A 20,077-nucleotide genomic window follows, 5' to 3' on the forward strand; every position below is an offset into this window, starting at 1 on the left:
AAACTGATCCCTTGGCCTCCCTGGTAGCCGGGGCTGCTCCAGCCTGGCTCTACATGCTGCAGTCCTGGGTGCACATGTAAACATGCACCTGGGAACAATAAACTCTGGCGCGATATGTGCCGGAGTTTATTGTATTGCACTAATATGCATGTGTAGATGTGCCCAGGTAGTTGTATATATAACATCATGAATGTATAAATGCAGACCCCATTTTGCAAATCTGCTTTGCTAATGGATACAAAAGTATTGTCATTATGCACTAGCAGAGTAACTATGGCACTGTAATATATAAATCAGTAACACGTTACTAGTCATTGCCTGTGTGCTTCACCACCATCTGTTCTTTCGATCCCAATTGTAATAATATAATAATACATTGAGCTTGCTCAATATTGACATATGTAACAAATTCAATGCATTAGGTATATAATTTGGTGGTACCTTAATCAGAAATGAGGGGAACCATATGTAAGTCATATTTTAACCATTTGTTGTATACATCAGATTCAATGGCCATTAATCATTCAGAGTTCTGTATACTGTACCAATGCAATGCAAAGTCAAGGGCTTTCAGGACAGTGAGAAGCTGCCCTACAAAATAACCTTTAGGAACAGCTTAAAAATGCAAGTGGTATAAGGCTGAATCTAATAACTTTTGGGAGGTTCAGAGCAAAGTCCATGAGAGGTGTAGTTGCTCAGTGCATCTCAGGCCTTGGTGCGTGAGTCCCATAAAGATCAGTTACAGTATATATGAATTGATCCCTATTGATCATATTAATGCATAAGTTACTCTCAGGCATGTATAAAGAGGGCATAGGTTACACCTGTTTCCAGAGATGTACAGTCAGATTCTCAGTGGGTGTAAATTAGCACTGATCCACTGAAATAAATGGAACATTGACCTATGCTAGCTGAGAATTTGATCCTAAATTGAGGCTGTAAAATCTGCAGTGAGGTTTGTCATTCTAATTTTAACAATGAGGTCAAACTTTGACATTTTTGCCTTCTGGTTTTATTATGATTTTAAATGTGCATTCTCAGGAGAATCAGTTATTAGAGTTTTCATGCCACTACTTTATGTTAGAAGAGTTATACTTGTGGGGTGGTAAAGGGATTTAATCAAATTAGTCTATTTTCCTTGACTTGATTACATGGTTGTTCCATATATTCTCATGTTCATGCCAAGTTCAGTAAGGAGCAAGAGGAAGAATGAACAGCAAGTTAAATCACAGACTGCTGAGATTGCTCAGAAACCACAAGCTATAATTTACAGTCTACATGAAGTTTTAAAATCCTAATGCCTTGTTTCTGTAACAAGGTGTTCACAACAGCTGAGATTTAATTCAGCAGAGACTTGCTTTCCCTATGAGGGGTCTCAATAATTTTTTTGAGGAAATTGAGTGTAGGGGGGAACTCCTGCACATTTGCTATTAGGTAAGGCCAGATCCTGATCTTTTTTACCCTAAATATCGAATCCTGCATCCTGCAAAGTGTGGGACTAGAAGGCCTTTGATATCTGTTTCAACCTTCCAGTTCTCTGATGCCATGAAAACACGCTGGCTAATATTAGATATCTAAGTTCTGCATTAAAACTCTAAGGTTGGAGGTTGGACACATACACAGTGGAAGTGCTGAGTGATGATAGGGAAGCTTGAGGTCCTGGATCTTCAGCTTTTTAAAGTTCTGTATAAATATAATTATTAGCTAGATCAGTGCTTCCCAACCAGCATGCTGTGAACCCCTTTTAAGGGTGTCAGAGTACTGCACAATATTATTATTGTTGAATGTGCAAACATCTACACATGATTCAGAAAATAAACCCAAAGATTTCAAATAGAAAGCCATAGTATCAAAAATAGTTGGACCTGGTGTAAGCTTTCTGAGTTCTTTGCACCTGAAGAATTACTCTATTATTTTTCTATAGTCAAGAAATGAGTAAAAGCTAAAAGATGACATTTTCTGAGGGCTGCCTTGAGTGTAAAGAGATTGAGAACCATTAAGTAAGAAAGAGAAGTGCGGGTGGAAGATGGGGAGGAGTGAAGAAAAATGCATGTGTGGGCTGGAACTCATGGTAGGCTTCGGGGCATACATAGAAATGCATTAGGTAAACTGGAACATTGCTAGTAGTGGCAACAATGAATTGTTGGAGCAGGTATAGATTAAGATTAAAGCCGTAATCCATTAAAGTGATCCATATGGGCATATTGTTGCACCTCTGTAGAATCTCACAGACTTTTCTGGGGTTTTGTCCAAGCACAGCAGTTTGTCAGTTTGTCACAATGCAGGATCAGGACCTAAGGGCATTCATACACATACATTTGTCTGCTCCGATGCACCAGAAATCCAGTACGTTAGATGTGAGCTGATGTGCCCGGTGCTGCATTGTGTGCATTTGTATAGAATCAGGAAAAAGAAACCTGGTAGTGAGGGAAATGAGTCATAATCAGAGTTGGAGAGCAGTTTCCCACCATTAATGTCCCTGGGCCTCAGCCTAGAATCGAGATTGGGAGGCAAGAAATAGCACGGAGGCAAAAAAAATGAAAACTTTTCTGAATGCAAAGGCAATTCTGCGTCTTGCAGAAGCTACAGGCATCCAAGTGGGGTGGAGTGTGGGGGGTGGGGAATGTGGCAGAAAGCCACCTTGGTTTCTCCCCAAAAATCTCTGCCCTGTGACACTGTGATTTAAATCTCTGTGCTGTGACCATTCAGTTAGGATGGGCCCAGCACACAGGGGACCACACCCTCAGCCTGTCTCTTTAGGGAACTGGAGCTGGCTGCATTCCTGAGGGAGGGGGAAACCTGCTCCCTCTGCCTACGTGACTTGCATCACTTACCTGGGTAAGGGGTTTCTACCTGGGGAGCTGGAATCTGCCCGGTAACAGGTGATGCATTTCAGATTGGTTGGCTGACAGCCAACTGGGGCTGACCTCCGCTGGCCCAGGTGAATGAGGTCACAGGGGCTATATAAGTTAGGACGGGGAAGGAGGCGGTCTCTCCTCTCCGGCCATGAGGTGACGCAGCAGCCAGGCAGGGGACAGAGAAGCCTTAACATCTGAAACTGGCTCTCTCCCCCCAAACTCACGAGCTAGGAACCGCCTGCCTCCAAAGGGAAACTTCACCTGCCTTTGGAAGATGCTTGTGAGTAAGCTACTCAATCTGATTAGATATTTAGCTGGAAGTATCACAGATGCATAATCAAAAGGCTACCACAGCCAGACTGTTTGCTCTTTAGGATTTCTAGATATTGCTCTATCCTGTACCCTAGTTTGCCCTACCCCCTGTAATCAATAAAGTTCTCCTTTTTGACTGGTGTGGGAGACTTATTGAGGGGTGGGTCTAAATTATGCCTAAGAGACCCCTTAGGTCTGTGGACTAAGGGAGACTATACCTTTTTGCCCCCGGACTTGGGGAAGTACCCCAAGTGCCTGTACTGGGTTGAGTACCCGTGGGACTTTAGGCCTGTGTTACCCCAAGGACACAGGGCCGTGTGACAGTCCATTCTTGGGGTGGTGGCGGCACGTTACCCCCAGACTAGCGAGTGTGCTCCGGGAGAGGGGTCGGCCGGACATAAGGCGCCCCTAGGGAGGCATTCGGAGCCTGGAAGGTGGTCGGGCGCAGGGAGGTGGGTGGCTCAATGCAGGAGCACCCCCTACTGGCCCGCCTCACATGGTGAAAACAGCGGAGGGATACGAATACCCAGCTGTGTTCCTGAGGTGGGATCTCTGCACCCGCCACAGGGAAGTCAAACACAGCAAGCAGCAGCATTGATGAACCTTAAAGGGTCAGGTGCATTCATATAGCTACTATTAATGTCAGGAGTGTATTAACAATGAAAAGATGGGAACAGATCAAACCAATGTTAAAACAAGCAAGGGCAGACAATCTGACTTCAAAATTGTGGTATACTGGGGAAGAGGGATTATAAGTATATTGAGAAAAGGTGGAGATGGGGACCATCCTGGTGGTCAGGGAGAAATGAAATGAAAACAAAGTAGCTGGAGTGGCAATACAATTCAAGAATTCAGAGGTGAAACCAAAGCAGGTGGAAGACATCATTGGTGGTAGACTGCAGAAAATGATACTATAAGTCAAGGGAGTAGAATTAGAAGTTTTCAATGTATTTGCACCACCAGAGTGGGCGGGGAGGAAGGCTCTGTTTAGAAAGCTATCAGGTTACATGATTGAAAGGAGACCACAGATAACAGAAGGACTTCAATTGCATAATTGAAGTAGCTGACAGAACAGGGGAAGGGGGACATGGACTTTTAGACATCTAGATAGCAAATATAATAAAAGAAGAATCACTAGGAGATGTGCAGAAAGGGGAGAATGTTTTCACTAGAACTGATCGTAGTGAAAATAAACAACCAAGAATTGACTCTGTGTTTATATCACAAGAAACAGAAATAAAGAAAGGAAGTGCAAGTGTGGCATTTAGTCATCAGAAAATACTGAAGGCAGAATTGAGTCTTGGTAAGAGCCCTGCAGGAGGAAGGGGAGTATCGAAGTTAAACATGAAACAAGATGAGGAGATATGTTAAGCATACATGAGAGAGTATGAGAAGTGGAGACCACTGAAGAAGTATTTTAAAAGTACCAGAGAATGGTGGATGATGGTGAAGATGATGAGAGAATTCTTCAGGGAGGAAGGTTAAAGAACCATGGGGAAAAGAACAAAAGGGCTGAGAAAGAAGCAAAAAAAGGTGCAGGAGCTGCTAAAGGAAGCTGCAGAAGGAAGACAGGTAGGAAAAGAACTAGAAGGAACACAGCAAGAGATAGGAAGCTGCTTTAAAAGAAAGAGGAGTGAACATATTTTTAGTACAAGCACACCTGGGTGGAAGAAAATGAAGAGTGGTCCCGATACTTTTCATCTAGAGTGAAGACAGTCAAAGGAGAGCTAAAAGTAGTGTGGGAAGAAAAGAGTACTCAGGTGGAAAAGCATGGGGTGGTGGTGGAGGCAACAAGATTTTCCAAAGAGCTTAATCGGAAGAAGGAAATAGACAGTAAGAAGATGAAGGATTTGCTGGAAGAGACTGGATAAAAAGTGGAGGAGGAGGGAGCAAGGCAATGGAAGAAAAGATGAACTTAAAGGAAGGAGAGGAGTGCTTAAAAACCTTTAAACAAGAGAAATCACCAGGAGAAGATGGACTACGTATGGAATGTTATGGGAAGTTCTGGGTATGGGTTAAGAGACATATAGTGGACTTTTTTTGAGGAAATAGCGGAAACAGGAGAGGCAGGGAGAGATTTTACAAGAGGAGTTGTGATCTTACTCTTTAAGAAAGGGGAGAAGGAACTCCTGAAAAACCGGAGCTGTATTACACTTCTTAATATGGATTGTACTTGAATAGACAAGATGCTGGTTTTGAGGATGAGGAAAAACCTAAAGAAGAAAATACAAAAAGACCAAGTATGTGCAGCACCAGGTAGAAGGATCTCCAAAGCTTTCAAAGTGATCAGAAATACACTGCCCCACATTTGAGAGAGGAAAACAATAGTTATAACAAACCTAGATTAAAAAAAAAATAATGACAGAGTGGATCATGATTGCTTATGAAAAGTGCTAGGACAAATGGGACTCCCAGAGAAATGTATAGGTTGGGTAAGGTTATTGTATAGAAAAGCGGAGAGTGAAGTCCAGATTAATGAGCATTTAAGTGGGGTTTTATGAACAAAAATAATAATGAAAAAAGTTTCCTATCAGCATGTTTGCCCAACGTGGGCCATGTGTTTTACAGTCATGCTCAGTGCTGGCTGCATTTAATCAACTTCACAGTTGGTTTCCATTACTGAGCACATGCTGCTTTTGGCAGCAGTTCAGTGATAGACAATATATTTAGTGAGATTTCTTTGTATGCAATTATGAGATGAGGGGCTTTTTTCCCCCATGCCAATTAGGGGGGAAAAAACTCATCGTGCCTTTGAGTAAATATGGTAAGAAAAATACTGGCTGCAAATCATGAGACTAGCTATCATTCAAAACAAAATGAAAAGAAATAAATAGTCATGCAGTAATATGTAAAAGAGCATTTGCTACAAGCTCCCTCCCGTCCTTCCTTCATCAGCTAGACTCTCAACATGTCCGGTTTGTGCAGTCAGCAGTCTGGTAATTTGAAAAGCACTACTGCTGTAGTATATATTTTCAAGGCTCTAGAGAGTGCAAGAAATTAAGTTCATAACTCAATGGATTTCAAAATGCAGGTTTGGTAGCCCAAATTCCATTCCCATTATTTACTTCTGCTTAGTTGTTTCAGCTTTCTTGTGAGACTTAAATTTAGGATGAGGTTTAACTAAGGATATGTATTTGTCTAAAATGGATGAGAGGTTCATCTCATCACTGAGAAGAAAAAGCTCAAATAAGCCCTCAAAGTAGATATGAACAGAAATACCAAAAGTGCTATGTATTTGAATTTGAATCCTAACTAAAAATCTGCTGCATGGATGTCTGGGAAGAAGCAGTTCAAAAGAACCTCTGCAACAGTGACAAATTACACAAATACTCCTGATGCATTCATATCTGTAAATCTATGGGTGTGTCCACATAGCAAAACAAAAGTATGAGTGTAACAAATGTTACTATACATGTGCTAGTGTAATCCAGCTAATAATAGGTGAGGGTACCAGGGATTATAACATGGGCTAGCAAAAAAAGTATGTACACAATGTTTCTGGAGAGTTTGCATTCTGGTTGTTAGCCCATGCTAAAATCCATGCTGCCACATCTTCTTTGCACTTGCTATGCATGCTAGCTAAATTGGAGCTAGCATGGGTATTCATGCTCACACTGCACTCATACCATCAATTTGTTTGTATATACATTTGCTGTATATACGTGAGGGTTTATGCAATAAAGGGGAGCTGTAAGTAGAGAAATCCAGAGTCAATCTTACACAGGCTGGAGTACAGGCAGCATCCTTTTCGTAGTTAGATTGGGCTACACCTTCCCTTCCCTTCCCCTTCCAGCCATACGGTCACTCACAGATGTAAGTGTTCAGAATGTGCTTTCTGGTCGAATTGTAGCACAGAACAGCTTGGTGTGCAGCATCTTACAAAGAGTGCCTGTAAGACAGCAGATTGTGTGGGGCAGGGGGAACGCGCTTCTGGGAGTTCTTTGTGGCTTCATCGGCACAAATCCACTTCTAGCCTTCTGCAGCTGCGTCTCAGCAGCCAAGAAGCAGTGTCTTTTTCTGTCAAGACCAGCACTGGGGCCAGCAAAGGAAAGACCCTTCCAGGTGCATTCTGGTAGGTTCTAGGCTCCCTTGTGTTCCCTGCCAGCCCAGAGCCCTTCAAAACTTGAGGCTGGCCCTGACTACTTCTCCCTCCTAGGAGTGTAAACTTGCATGCCTGTTGGGATTTGTTTTATCTGCTGGGTTGCGTTGTCTGTACTTTCACTGGGAGCGTCTACATGTTCACTGATGCGCCATAGTTACTGTGCATTAAGTTTAGTACTTGCATAACAAAGTACTAAATCAATGTGCAGTAACTGGCACTTCTGTGCAGTAGCACCAGTGCGTGGGTTTTTAAAGATGCTAACCATGCAGTAGCCTGATACTACTGTGCAGTAGTGTGTTAGCACAGATTTTACCGGGCACACTATTTCAGTGTTACTAAGCTACTGCATAGTAAATGTCTCATGTAGCCACTGAGGGGTACCATGCTTTCCACTAGGAGGGACTATTTGTGGTGCAATTTGCTATTCATTACAGGCATATAATAATCTGGTTCAAGTAACTGTGGCAACATGAAATGTATAGAAATGTGTGTGTATATATACACATGCACACACACATACATGCATGTGCATGCCAGCCACGCACATGATCAGAGGTCAGGAAAACAGACCTGATGATGAGAGGCTGAGAGCCATGGGACTCTTCAGCCTGGAAAAGCGCAGGCTCAGGGGTGATCTGATGGCCACCTATAAGTTTATCAGGGGTGCTCATCAGGATCTGGGGGAATGTCTGTTCACCAGAGAGCCCCAAGGGATGACAACATTGAACGGTCACAAACTCCACCATGACTGATTCAGGATGGGCATAAGGAAAGACTTCTTTACTGTCCGAGCCCCCAAGGTTTGGAATAGACTGCAACCGGAGGCGGTTCAAGCACCCACTTTGAATGCTTTCAAGACACATTTGGATGCTTATCTTGTTGGGATCCTATGATCCCTGCTGACTTCCAGCCCCTGGAGCAGGGGGCTGGACTTGATGATCCTCTGGGGTCCCTTCCAGCCCGATTATCTATGAAAACTAAATATATGACAGTTTATATATAAAGGAGAGGATTGTAAACGGGGTGGAATAGTTCTGGGCTGACCCATTTAGTTGGAAATGGAAAAAATAATTTATAACATAAAATGGTGGTTAAAAGAAAGTAATAATAAAAATTCAACTTACTTTGCTAAATACTGCCCTGAAGTGATGTTTTTCTCTGCCGTGTCCATGCAATTTGTCGTACTTGGAATAAGTGCTAATTCTGGTTGGATCAAAGTAGCTGTTCCTACAGCCCTTGCTATTAGTTCCATTGCATCCTGTACATAGTGCTCAAAAACTGACTGTGTTGTTTTGCCATGAGCTATGAGACCTAACGGTAAACCTTCTGTCCTCAGTTCTTCCACATTCTGTGAATTCCCAAGAATCCAGTGAAATTCTGGAGGCATCACGCCAAACCGAGTGGTTATTTCAAAAATCTTCCTTGTTCTTTCCATGTCGCAGCCAAACATAACCATGGTTGATGTTGTGTCTTTAATGTTCTCCAGGTGAAATTGTAAGTAGTTCAAAAGGTCACTAGTTGATGTGAGGTTTGCTGTGATGTTTATAATGGTTCCTAGGTGGAACTTGGAGCTCTGTTGTGTGAGGAAGAGAAAATCTGTGATGTTCCATTCCTCCTGGCATAACATCAAACTGAAATTGTACCAGTTGTTCATTTCAAGGATTGAGAAAGTGACGTCCGCATCAGAACTCAATGAATTTTCTAAACTCAGTTGTAGATGAAGGGGATTCTGTATTTAGAAGATATGAAGCACATTGATTAGAAAAGCTAACTCATGACTTAAGAAATTACTACATCTTTTGGTTACTTTATCACTTCCATATTTTTGGCTCACAGGATACATAAGCCATATAAGCATACAATTATCACAGCGGATTAAATTCTGACTCCCCATTCAGTTCTGAACATCCTAATTAGGGAACTTAAAGGGTCACTGTAGGATTTGGGGGCTTTCTTTTGATTTAAGAAAATAAGGTCATAAAAGACCCAACTGCAAGTCCCATATTATTTAATATGATTGGAATGTTTTATGCAGAAAAGAAAGACAGATGCTGAGAATTTATGATCAGGCCAATATATTTGAAACTGATGGAAACAGTTTCAAAAGGAAACACAGACACAGGACAGATCTGCTGTGAATAGCTCCAATAACTTTAGTCCAGGACTTGGTATAACTCAGTGTAGCTATGCTGAAGTTAATGGAGCTATAGTCCTTTACACCACACAAGGATCCAAATCATGACCAGGTTAAAAGTTAGCATCAACCAGTGCAATGGAGTTATAACTGTGCTAACTTCATCATCGGAAGCAAACTTCTTATGGCCTAAAACACACCTAATAGATCCAGACCAGGCCCTGACAAGAAATGTAAAACTTGCTAACGCATATTTACCACGGGCACAATAACTACACCCTACAACAGAACCACCAGCATTCCTAGATCTTACACCTGCACCTCCAGAAATGTAATATATCACACCCAGTGCACCAAATGCCCTATTGGACAATATGTAGGAGAAACCAAACAACAACTGCACACCCGAATGAGTGCACACCAAAAATCTATCAAAGGCAAGAATACTCAATTACCTGCAGGTCACATTTCTCACAAGCAAACCACTCTCTCTCTAATCTGTCTTCTAATTAAAGGGAATTTACAAAACACCTTTCATAGATGAGCCTAAGAACTTCACTTCATTAATCTACTGGATACAAAAGATCATGGACTAAATATAGACATTGGATTTGTAGTGCACTATAACCTGCCTAACATCTGACTCACTAGGTAACCTCTCTGCCATTTACTAGCTATATTCATTCCCCTCTCCCTCACCTGTCTCTCACCCATTAACTACCTCAATTTACATTTTCACTGCCTGGCTTCCTCACATACATACTGGCCTCTGGCTTCTTTACCATTCCATCCAGGAAGAGCACAGACCAACTGCAGATGCTTCCTCAGCCTGTCAAAGGGTATTTGTACTCAAAAGCTTGCGAAGAAGAATTTTTCCAACTATTTGAGTTAGTTTAATAAAAGATATTGGATTTATCCAAAGAACTTGTCTGCCGTATGGAGTCTATAATGGATTTATCATGCTCCTCACCTCTTTGCTGTAAGGAAAGACTGATTTAGACTGAATAAATGAGATTGGTGTAACATAAGCTTTCATAAGCAGTGGACTTATTTAATCAGATGTGAAGGGTCTGTAGGACTGAAAGCTTTTAAACAGAAAGCAGTGATGAGAATACAAAGGGTTGGAAGTCAGGAGAAAAAAGGAGGGGTAAAGTTTTCAAAGGTGATATCACCGCTACATTGTATTGAAAACAAATGGAACAACTTCCATGCCAGCAGCTCTCATCTGCCACCACTAGATCCGTTGTCTGCAGCCAAGCTCTACAACCATATCTGCTATGATCACACTGACTAGGGTACACACCTTAAGGATCTGGAGCAGGGAGTCTTATAATTACAGTACAGTCCTAAAACTGTAGCTTCTCAGATCAGCAGAGCCAGATTCAGACCCCACTCCAAGCTGTTACATTTCCATTCCTGAGATAAGGACAATAGAGTCCCTCTGGTTGTCACCTATAACCCCTATCTTGAACACCTCAGACACATCATTAATAATCTTCAAGCCCTTCTGGAAAATGACAGTCACTTCAAAGTAGCCATGGGAGACAAATCTGTCCTGGTTTACAGACGGCCTCCCCCAGCCTCAAATGGCATTTTTTCACCAACAGACTACCTAAATCCTATTCTCACCAAGACCTTGTTCCAGTTCCAGATGCCAGCTGTGCCCTCTCATCAGTACTGGCAACATCATCATTGGACCGAATAACACTGATTATAACTTTTGAGGGTAATTTCACTGTACCTCTACTAATGTCATATATGCCATCCCTGGCTTACAGTGTCCCTCTGCTGTCTGTTGGAGAGACAGAGTCCCCATGTGTAAAAATGAATGAAAACTGATCTGGCATCACTCCAGAAGAGAAACACAAGCCTGTGGCAGAACACTTTAACCTCCCTGGACTTCCCATTGCTGACCTCAGAGTGTCTCTTCTCAGACAATGAAACTTTAAAAACCAACTTGAACAGGAAATTGTGGAACAAGATAGCATCCAGAGACTAGAATGTGTTAACTGTGATCTAAACCAAGATTATGGATTCTTATCCCTTTACCTGGATTACTTTAACAACCCATATGTCCTTTAATGGGTTAACTGCTTTGTTTTTCTCTCTTCTGCTCACCTTGCCTCTCTCAACAGTGTACCTTTCTTTTTCCTCTTCCCTTCTTTACCCTTTGGATTCTAATCACTGCTTTCTGCTTAAAGCATTGCTTCCTGCAGTCCTTTCACAGCATCTGATAAAGTAAGCTACTTCTTACAAAAGCTTATCTTATGCATCTCAAATTTAGTTGGTCTGTAATCTACCTTCTGTTTGCCTTTAGACTAACAGAGCTAACTATCTCCTTCTGTTCTTTGCTGTAAATCATACTGACTTATACTCATGCTGATTCACATTCACTGAGAAGAGGTGTAAATTACAATTCTAAATTTAGCTCTTGCTAACCAACAATATGCTTTAAAAATGTATTATTTCAGGGTTATTTCCCACTGGGTTGCCTTTTGCCTAGTTATAGGGGTGGGAACAGGCTACTATCTCTGCGCAGTCAGGTATAAAATTTTGCCATTCTGATTTGGTATCAATTCATGTCCACTTTGCACCCATCAGCTTCCAAGCTTAGGTCTCAGTGGGGGCATCTATATGAAATGCTTACTGCAGTTGCCTAATTATCTCCACAGTAAAGCATTTCCACTAAACATGTAGAGCTATTAAGCTGGAGTAAACTAATTCACTTTGCCTTAGGTTAGTACTGCCCAACACAAGTACTATCATATGGTGGAGTTATTTACTCCACCGCAATGCAAGTGTAGATGCTGATTAGGACTGGCTGGGGCATGAGGGTGCTACAGTGCAGAGCTGCCTGTACTGTAGTACTCACATGTCCCAGCCAGCCCCTCTGCAGCATGTTAAGCTGAGAGAGGGGCCACTTCAGGCTGCCAGGCTGACCTCCAGATCTCTGCCAGTTGGGGCTGTGCCACCCCAGCTCAACATGCTGAGTTTTTAGGTGCATGTGTAAATGCTACCCTTGGAGGCAATAAACTCTTGAGTGAACTGCACCGGAGTTATTGCATTGTGCTAATTTCACATGTAGAGGTGCCCAGTAGCACCAAATTTGGAGCAACTGTATTGTTTTTTAGATCTACACTGAGATTAGAATCTGGCCTGTAAAGTTGGGATGTAAATGGCTACATAAGATCAAAGTACAAAGGGGAAACCAAGCCCCTTATTCATAAACAATCAGCTTTCAACATGCTAATTTATGGTTACCTGAAATTATAATGCATTTTCCAGTGCAGATCATGTAAATTGAGAGTTGATAGGAAAAATACTACAATTAAGGATGCTTTCAACTCTCTTCTTATTTCTTGCTTTTGCTATTCAGGAATGCCTTTACACAAGCACATGAATAGACTAATTAAATGGATCAAGGTACACAGTCTATACAAATCTTGTCCTGTCAATAAGGCATGGTAGGATTGACTCTCTGGTAAAGGACAAACTATTGATTGAGCAAGAATCAGACACTCCTGGATTCTTTGAATCCCATACCAGTGACATATTGACTATTGATCATGAGGCTTTTGATTAAGCTGGAAAACAAATAAACATCACATGTAATAATTTGGGATGGGTGAATAGGTTCTAATAAATTAATTTCCTCAAACTGAACTCAAGCCCAGCATTTTGTGAGTCTCTGGAATGATTATATAAGCATTTTTTGTCTCCCCAGCTCTAGTTTCTGCCTGTGATTGCAAATGGAAGTGCCAGAATCTTGTAAGAAAAGCTGCTCTTGCATTCTTTGTATCCAGGATCAGAAAGGGAAGTCCCAGAAATGGCACAAACCAGCTTGTTTTCTTGAACTCTCTTGGACAAATTTTGCAGACCTGAATGGTCAACATATTTTGAATGAATTTTAGATGAGTGTGGAGGGTTATATGAACTGTTTACCCATTCTGAATTTTCAAGAAATTGATTAACTCTAAGTACAATAATAATAGAAAAACCTACATACAGATGCATACAACAATGTGTGAATTGGTCTAGAAATATAGCAGGCACTGGGTGCATTTGGAAGTGAAAGGCCAAAAGCTGAGCCCTTCAATCTTTACAGTAGGGTGCATACACCAGAATGTGCTGATTCTTGTAAACAGAGGTCAATGCTGAAGAAAGCAAACTTGGGCTGGGTCCACACGAGCAGGCCTTTACAGCAGCACAAATAATAGCAATACAAATTGTGCAGCTACTTTGTGCCCCAGTGCATGCCCCTGCCTGTGTGCTTTGCAGTGGGACACAGTATCAACTGCTCCATGTGCTGCAAGCGGGGCTGGCTAGGGTACAGGGTGCCTCAGCAAGGGCTAGCCATCCCCTGCACTGTGATACCTTGTGCCCTGGCCAACCAGGAGTGGCACGTGGAGATGGGGGAGCAGACAGCCCAGGGCTCTCTGCTCCTTCATCTCTGCATGCTGTGCTGAGCCAGCCTGTGCCCCAGCCAGCCACTCCCCACCTGGCTGCAGTGCAGTGTGCCTTTGGTTGGCTGCTCCCCCATCTCCGTGTGCCTCAGCATGGAGGCTGCACTGTGGCTGCCTGTTCTTCCATCTTGAGCACACTGTGCCCCAGGCAATCATGGAGTGGCTGGCCAGGGTGCAGGGTGCCCCAGCATGCAGGCTCCACAGCGCCCTGAGGTGCCTGCTCCCCTACCTCTGCATTTGTCTCAGTACTCACCAGTTTGGCATGGTTTGCACTGTTTTCTTTTCCAGAGTTTTTTTTTTTTTTTTTTTTTTTTGCTACTGGGAAATCCTGGTAGCAAATTTTGCCCTGACACTGTAAATTCACTGTGCGCTGCAAATTAGCAGTGCTGAGCACTGATTAATGTGCAGTTCATGTGGTTTGTGGTACTGCAAAGAAGTCTGCAGCATCACAAACTGCACATGCCTGCATGTCAGGATCCAGCCTTGGAGTTTAATTCTTCTGCCATTGGAGTCAGCAGCCTTTGAATCCTCACAGGGAGAAAAGATTTGGCCCTTTCTCATTACCCTTGGTTAAGTTTTGTCTGTGGTACATTAGAGCGATAGTCTTAGCCCAGATTTTAATATACAAGCATCCACAAAGCCCAACACAATTGAAATTCCTGGAGATCTCATCTTCTAGGTTTGTACTACAATATCTTGCATATTTTGATGCCATAGTAAGAAAAGTACCATATTTACTCAAATCCAAGATTAGGGTTCTTTCTTCATTCAGTGTAGATTTGAGTGTATGATTGCAGGGGTGGGATGGTGAGCAGGTAGCTGTTGCAGCTCTGACATTAGCCCTGAGCCTGGGTTAAGGCCAGAGTCAGAACCACAGCAGCCACCTTGTACCCACCCCCAATTCTGCACCATGGCCTGCCCTCTGTAGCCTCTGCCTCATTCCCTTCCCCCTACCACTTACTGTCAGGTGCAGCTCTGGCTTCATTCCCTCCCAGGCATGGAGGAAATGGAAACTCTAGACTCAGCCAGACCATAAGGCAGGCTGGGGTAGCATCTCTGGCCTCAACATGCTGCTATGTGGTATCTGTACCCCATACCCAGAAAGGAAAGGAGCCAGAGCCTTGCCAGACATTAAACAGGGGGGAGAGAGGAGAGAGGCTGTAGGAAGTAGATAGAGGTGGAGCAGAGGGTGTAGGGACTAGGTGTGGGGGGTGGAGACCTATAGAGGCAGGCAGGGGTCCAGAGACTGTGGAAGGCAGATGGGGAGCAGGCACTGGAGGGGGGCAGGCTGCAGAGGGGAAAAGTGGTGGGAGGGCAGGGCAAGGGAGCCACCTGCTTCACCATCACGTGTCACCCTGCCACTGCTTTCTCTACTGGAGCAGTGAGAGTGTGTGAGGGGATGAATTTAAGAAAACCCTCCGATAATTAGATCATATATATGGAAAATTATAACAAGTTCATACATGTTCCAGATATAGAATCCAATTATTGGGGGTTGTCTTGGATTTGGATAAATATGGTAACAAACAGGAACATCAGCATTAATTAGTTGCCCTGATGGACAGTCTCATAAGAATGACTGACAGCCCATGGAGATCAATTGCACCTTCCAGTCCTAATGACAGATCCTTTAAGATATACAAAGGCCAGGTGGGAAGTCTTATATTGCCACTGCCTGTCTCATATAATTTCCTGCGAGTAAACAGAGAATATTGGCCTCAAGGGTGTCAGCTGGGAACCTTTCAATAACATTACTTCAGGTAAGGAATTTTCTTCTTAAAGCAAAGCAGCCTGAATCCAAAGAATTAAAAGAAAATAAAAATAAAAAGGGACACAATTACCACTTTATTTCAGTCTTGTAAGTTACAAAGGATCTGATTCTGGTCTCATTGAAGCTAGTAGTATTTTCCCACTGACATCATTGTGAGCAGGGTTTATCAGCTGACACAGGAAAAAAGTTACAGATAAGCATTCAGAACTAGGATTAATGGTCACAACTGGGAAAGGCTTTCAGTGTTTCCTACTACCAAATTCAGCTCTCTTAACAGGAAGTGACAAGGACAAAAGATTGGGCCCTAAATTCTCCATGATTATGGCTACGCAGAAAGTATTGTGATGATCTAATCCCAATGCACATCTAAGAAAACTCAATTTGCTAATTTGGTCATGTAGAGTTTTATTGCGATTAGATGCTGTCCATGCCAGTGAACCAGGATGCATTTATGATAACCAAATTCAGTCCTGAAACATTTTCTTACAGAAAAATTGTGTTCTCGTTCACTGACTTCAGTGGAACACATGATCCATTACACATTTGTATTAAAAATATTTATTAGAAAAATACTTAAAAAAACCTGAGGAAAAGTACTGTGATACCTAAAAGCTTGCCTAAGTGTATCCCAAAATACAGTTGGTTCAATAAAAGATGTCACTCACAAAAAGTCTTGCCTTTCGCTAATTAAAAAGATAAACAATAGTCATTGTCAATTTCTTGCCATATCAATTTCTTGCCATAATGAAATGGTTTTCACTAGTGAAAGATGGGAAGCAATCCCTGCCAAATCTGGGGTTATAAGAATTAGCAGACTTTTATTCCAGAAAAATGTAGAGAGAATCAGAAATTGCAGAAAAGATTCTGATAAGTAAGGAAAAAATAGGTTCTCTGATTTTTTTTTTAAAACCCAAAACTATTCCTGTTCCCAATGCCAAGCCTTACTTCTGCCATTTACGTAAAAAAATTCTTATCTTTTTTTTTAAATTGGTGATTCTGGTCTTGGGTACATACCCTGGTAAATCTGGCAAGTTCATGCACTGCAGGATTGAATTGCAAAGGAGCTTTCACACTGAGATATCCCCTTAATATACCAATTTAGTAGACAAGCCATTTCTTTACATAAAGCTCATACTTAAACCCTACTGTCTTCAATGGGACTTTTGCCTGTGCTTAAAATAAAGCATGTACTGAAGTGCTTTGCTGATTTGAGGCCAAAAAAGCAGCTCAGGTGTGAGATTTGTCTAAGGTACCTGTGTATGAAGTTTCAGAATATGGTACATGGTTTGGCTCTAAGCATATATGAAGTCACTGCTTTTTCTTTGGTATGACAAAAATGGCGTCCAAGTGACTGCTGTGACTGCTATTTACTGAGCTCATGCTGCAGAATAAGTCCACACTGACACCCTTCTGTTGAGGATACACTATTTGCAACATGTGAACTAGCTAGTTTAAAGCTAGCATGGGTTTGTCTGTCTTGCAGTTGTGTGTGAGGGTTTAAATGGTGATACTGGTTTGAAGTGATGATTCTGTGGGGAGATGTTGGGTAAATAGTTGCTTTCAAATGCAAGATACTGGATTGAGTGCTCCAGGAGGCCATTGCTAGTCCTATGTTCCTATGGACGTGAGCTGTAGTGACAGTAGTTCATCCCTATACCAATAGTATAACTAAGGAAAGGGTCTGGGGGAGAGTGGAGTAGCACTGAGGCAGCAGGCCCAGCTGCCAGGATGGGGAGGGAGTGCAAAAATAACAACTGTTGTCACTGCCGGCTGGCTGCATACCACTAGTAGTCCAGTAGCCGCTGCTGCCTCATTTGGAGCTGCTGCCCAGGGCACAAGTTATGCTTATACACATGCACCGAGGCTGCTCCGATGTGTGTAATTACAGCGTGTCAGAGCAGACCTGATTAATCAAGTCTGCTGGAGCATGGTAACTACCACGCTCCAGCAGACTCCAGCATCTTGTATATCAGTGTCCTTGTGCTGAAAAATGACAGTGGGGGCATTTTAACTAAAGCTTGTTCAACGAGCTTTAGTTAAAGTGACCCCACTGCCATTTTTCAGTACAGGGATGCTGATACACATGATGATTCAGGCACTTTAATTAAAGCAGCTCTCGGAGCCACTCTAAAGTGTCCCCCCTGCCTCCTGGAGCATGTGTATAAATGCCTAAGGCTGCCCAGTTACATCTCTGTTGTTTACTGTTTTGCAGGAGGTGGGGGTGGGAGGGTGTTTAATGAGTGTAGGAAGAACAAACAATAATGTGGAGGGAATTTTTGGAAACCTCTTCTTCCAAACCTTCACTAGAACAGTGATATGTGTAAGAGTCCTCACTGGAGAGCTGTCTGCCTGTAACTTTGGCAACTCTGAGACCCACATACAAGAATAGCATGGACTTTGGAGAGTTAAAAGGGGCTTTGTTTTATGTCAATCTAGGCTGCTTCTGAATTTCCCCACAAAATTTAAGTTATCTTCCATAGGTGTAATACCAAGGGTTTGTGCCACATCAAAGTCAAGGGTCAGGATTTGGCCCATTGATAGTACAGGAAATTGCTACTTTTTTAATTTAATATTTTTGTAGATTCATCCCTTTTGAAAATGATCAACTAACAAATAATTGGCTGGAAATGAACAACTTTTGGAAAAGAATCACTTATTTTGCTGTTGAGGTTGCATAATTTCATGACAATGCCTTTTGCCATATTAAATAATATTTTAGGCACATATAATTTTATACGTATCAGTGAGTAGAAGATTTATTGGATAATTGGAGTGTATTGAACTGTGTTCAAGCCATCATTATAAACATTCTCAGGGATAAACCCCTTACATATTATCTCAAATTGGAAATTATTAAAATGTGAGCGTTCCAATTAAGCAGCCTACTCTATAAATTAAAGATCATACGGAAACTCAATTATTTTGTGCATTAAAGCTGGAAACTACCATGAAAGATTATATAACTTGTATCACATCTTTGTTTTATTCCACAAAGAATGAAAACTCATCTGAATAAATGTTAATTATTTCTTATCTCTTTTTAATAATATACTTGCAAATCACAGCATGATTAGCAAAAACCTTTTTATATTCTATTACCATTTGATTTTCTTTGCATTCTATTAGCCTTTGTTTTTATTGGTGAGTAGGACTGGCATATAAACCGCTATAGATCCAGGGACTTCAGTTTATACCAGCTGAGGATCTGGCCTGGAATTTAAAATTTTTGTTTAAAAATCTTTGTAACAGGGGCTGTTTAAGCTGAGGGAGATTTTCTATGGATTTCAGTGGGATTTAGACCAGGCTTTTGATTCTGATGTCACGTTAACTTTGAATGGTCTTAGTGTCTTTCTTTTGCCTAGATTAAAAGACATAGCAAATCATGTTTATCGCTTATTAGCTTCCCATATCCCAACAAATACAGTTTTATTGGGTTGCATTCACTGGCCTCCTACCTGAGACGAGAACTCTTGGCTCATTTAACAACTGAAACACAATTTGCATTTCATTATTTCCATCTTGGTGACATTTGCTGAGTCTCGGTTTTAGCATTCTTCTAGACCATATTCTCCAGGAATGTAAATCATCCAGCTCTAGTGAATTCCATGGTGGGAGGCTGACTTACATCCCAGGAGGATCCGATTCTTTCTCTGCAACTCTAATTAGGCATGGTTGCAGTGGTATTTTATTTTACATTATTACAGCTCCATTAGTATAATTAAAAGCACATATACTCATGCTCTTTTGCTAACTAGGTGTAAAAGTAAGTAATACACAGCAAATATTCTTTTTCTATTCTCAGGGGGAGGGAAAGGGCCCAAATATGCATTTTATTTACTATCACAAATAAAGGTGCATTTTCTACAAACTGACATCAGTGGGAGTTCTGCACATAAAAACATACCTGATTGCTTTCAAAGGATGTATGGGGACTTGTGCCTTATGAGCAAAGCAGCTGTGAGCCAAACTTGAGAATCGTTTTTATTCCATGCTTGAATTTAATCCATGCCTGAATTTACACAGTTTGAGCTGAAGCCATTTTACCTCAAGTTTAATGCTATATTATACAACAAACCAGGACTACCCAGCCATGAGTTGTTATTGTCATTTGCATGCCTTGCAGAGTGTGGAAATTTCTCTATCTTTAATGTGGTAAGTAGGGCTGGTTGGAAAAAAAATCTGCTAAAACATTCTTCCATCAGGATTTGCCAGTTTGCTGAAATTGTGATGTTTCACGGGAATGGTTTGAGGGCAAAACAAGTCCCCGTGAAATGCAGGCAGGGTTTCCGTATGCCCATCCAGCTAGATGGCACTCCATTTGATGCTGAGATAGCCGAGAGTTTTATTAGTGTTGAGTCTGAGTTCATTCTTCAGTTTCTTTCAAAGGGGTTGGGAGGTAGGGAGCATACCTTCTGGGGTTTGTATACCACCCCCATT

General features: G+C 41.9%; 1 protein-coding gene across 1 annotated transcript in view; it reads right to left on the minus strand.

Moving 5' to 3' along the window:
* The window catches only part of GRIN3A (glutamate ionotropic receptor NMDA type subunit 3A), a 160,988-nt gene that overhangs the window by 93,188 nt on the left and 47,723 nt on the right, over positions 1-20,077 (minus strand). Inside the window, exon 3 of the mRNA XM_019518201.1 lies at positions 8,397-9,001. Coding sequence (XP_019373746.1) covers positions 8,397-9,001 — 605 coding nt within the window. The remainder of the gene's footprint in view (positions 1-8,396; positions 9,002-20,077) is intronic.

Source organism: Gavialis gangeticus, unplaced genomic scaffold (genome assembly GCF_001723915.1).
Source record: "Gavialis gangeticus isolate Ggan-Ray unplaced genomic scaffold, GavGan_comp1, whole genome shotgun sequence".
Lineage (NCBI taxonomy): Eukaryota > Metazoa > Chordata > Crocodylia > Gavialidae > Gavialis > Gavialis gangeticus.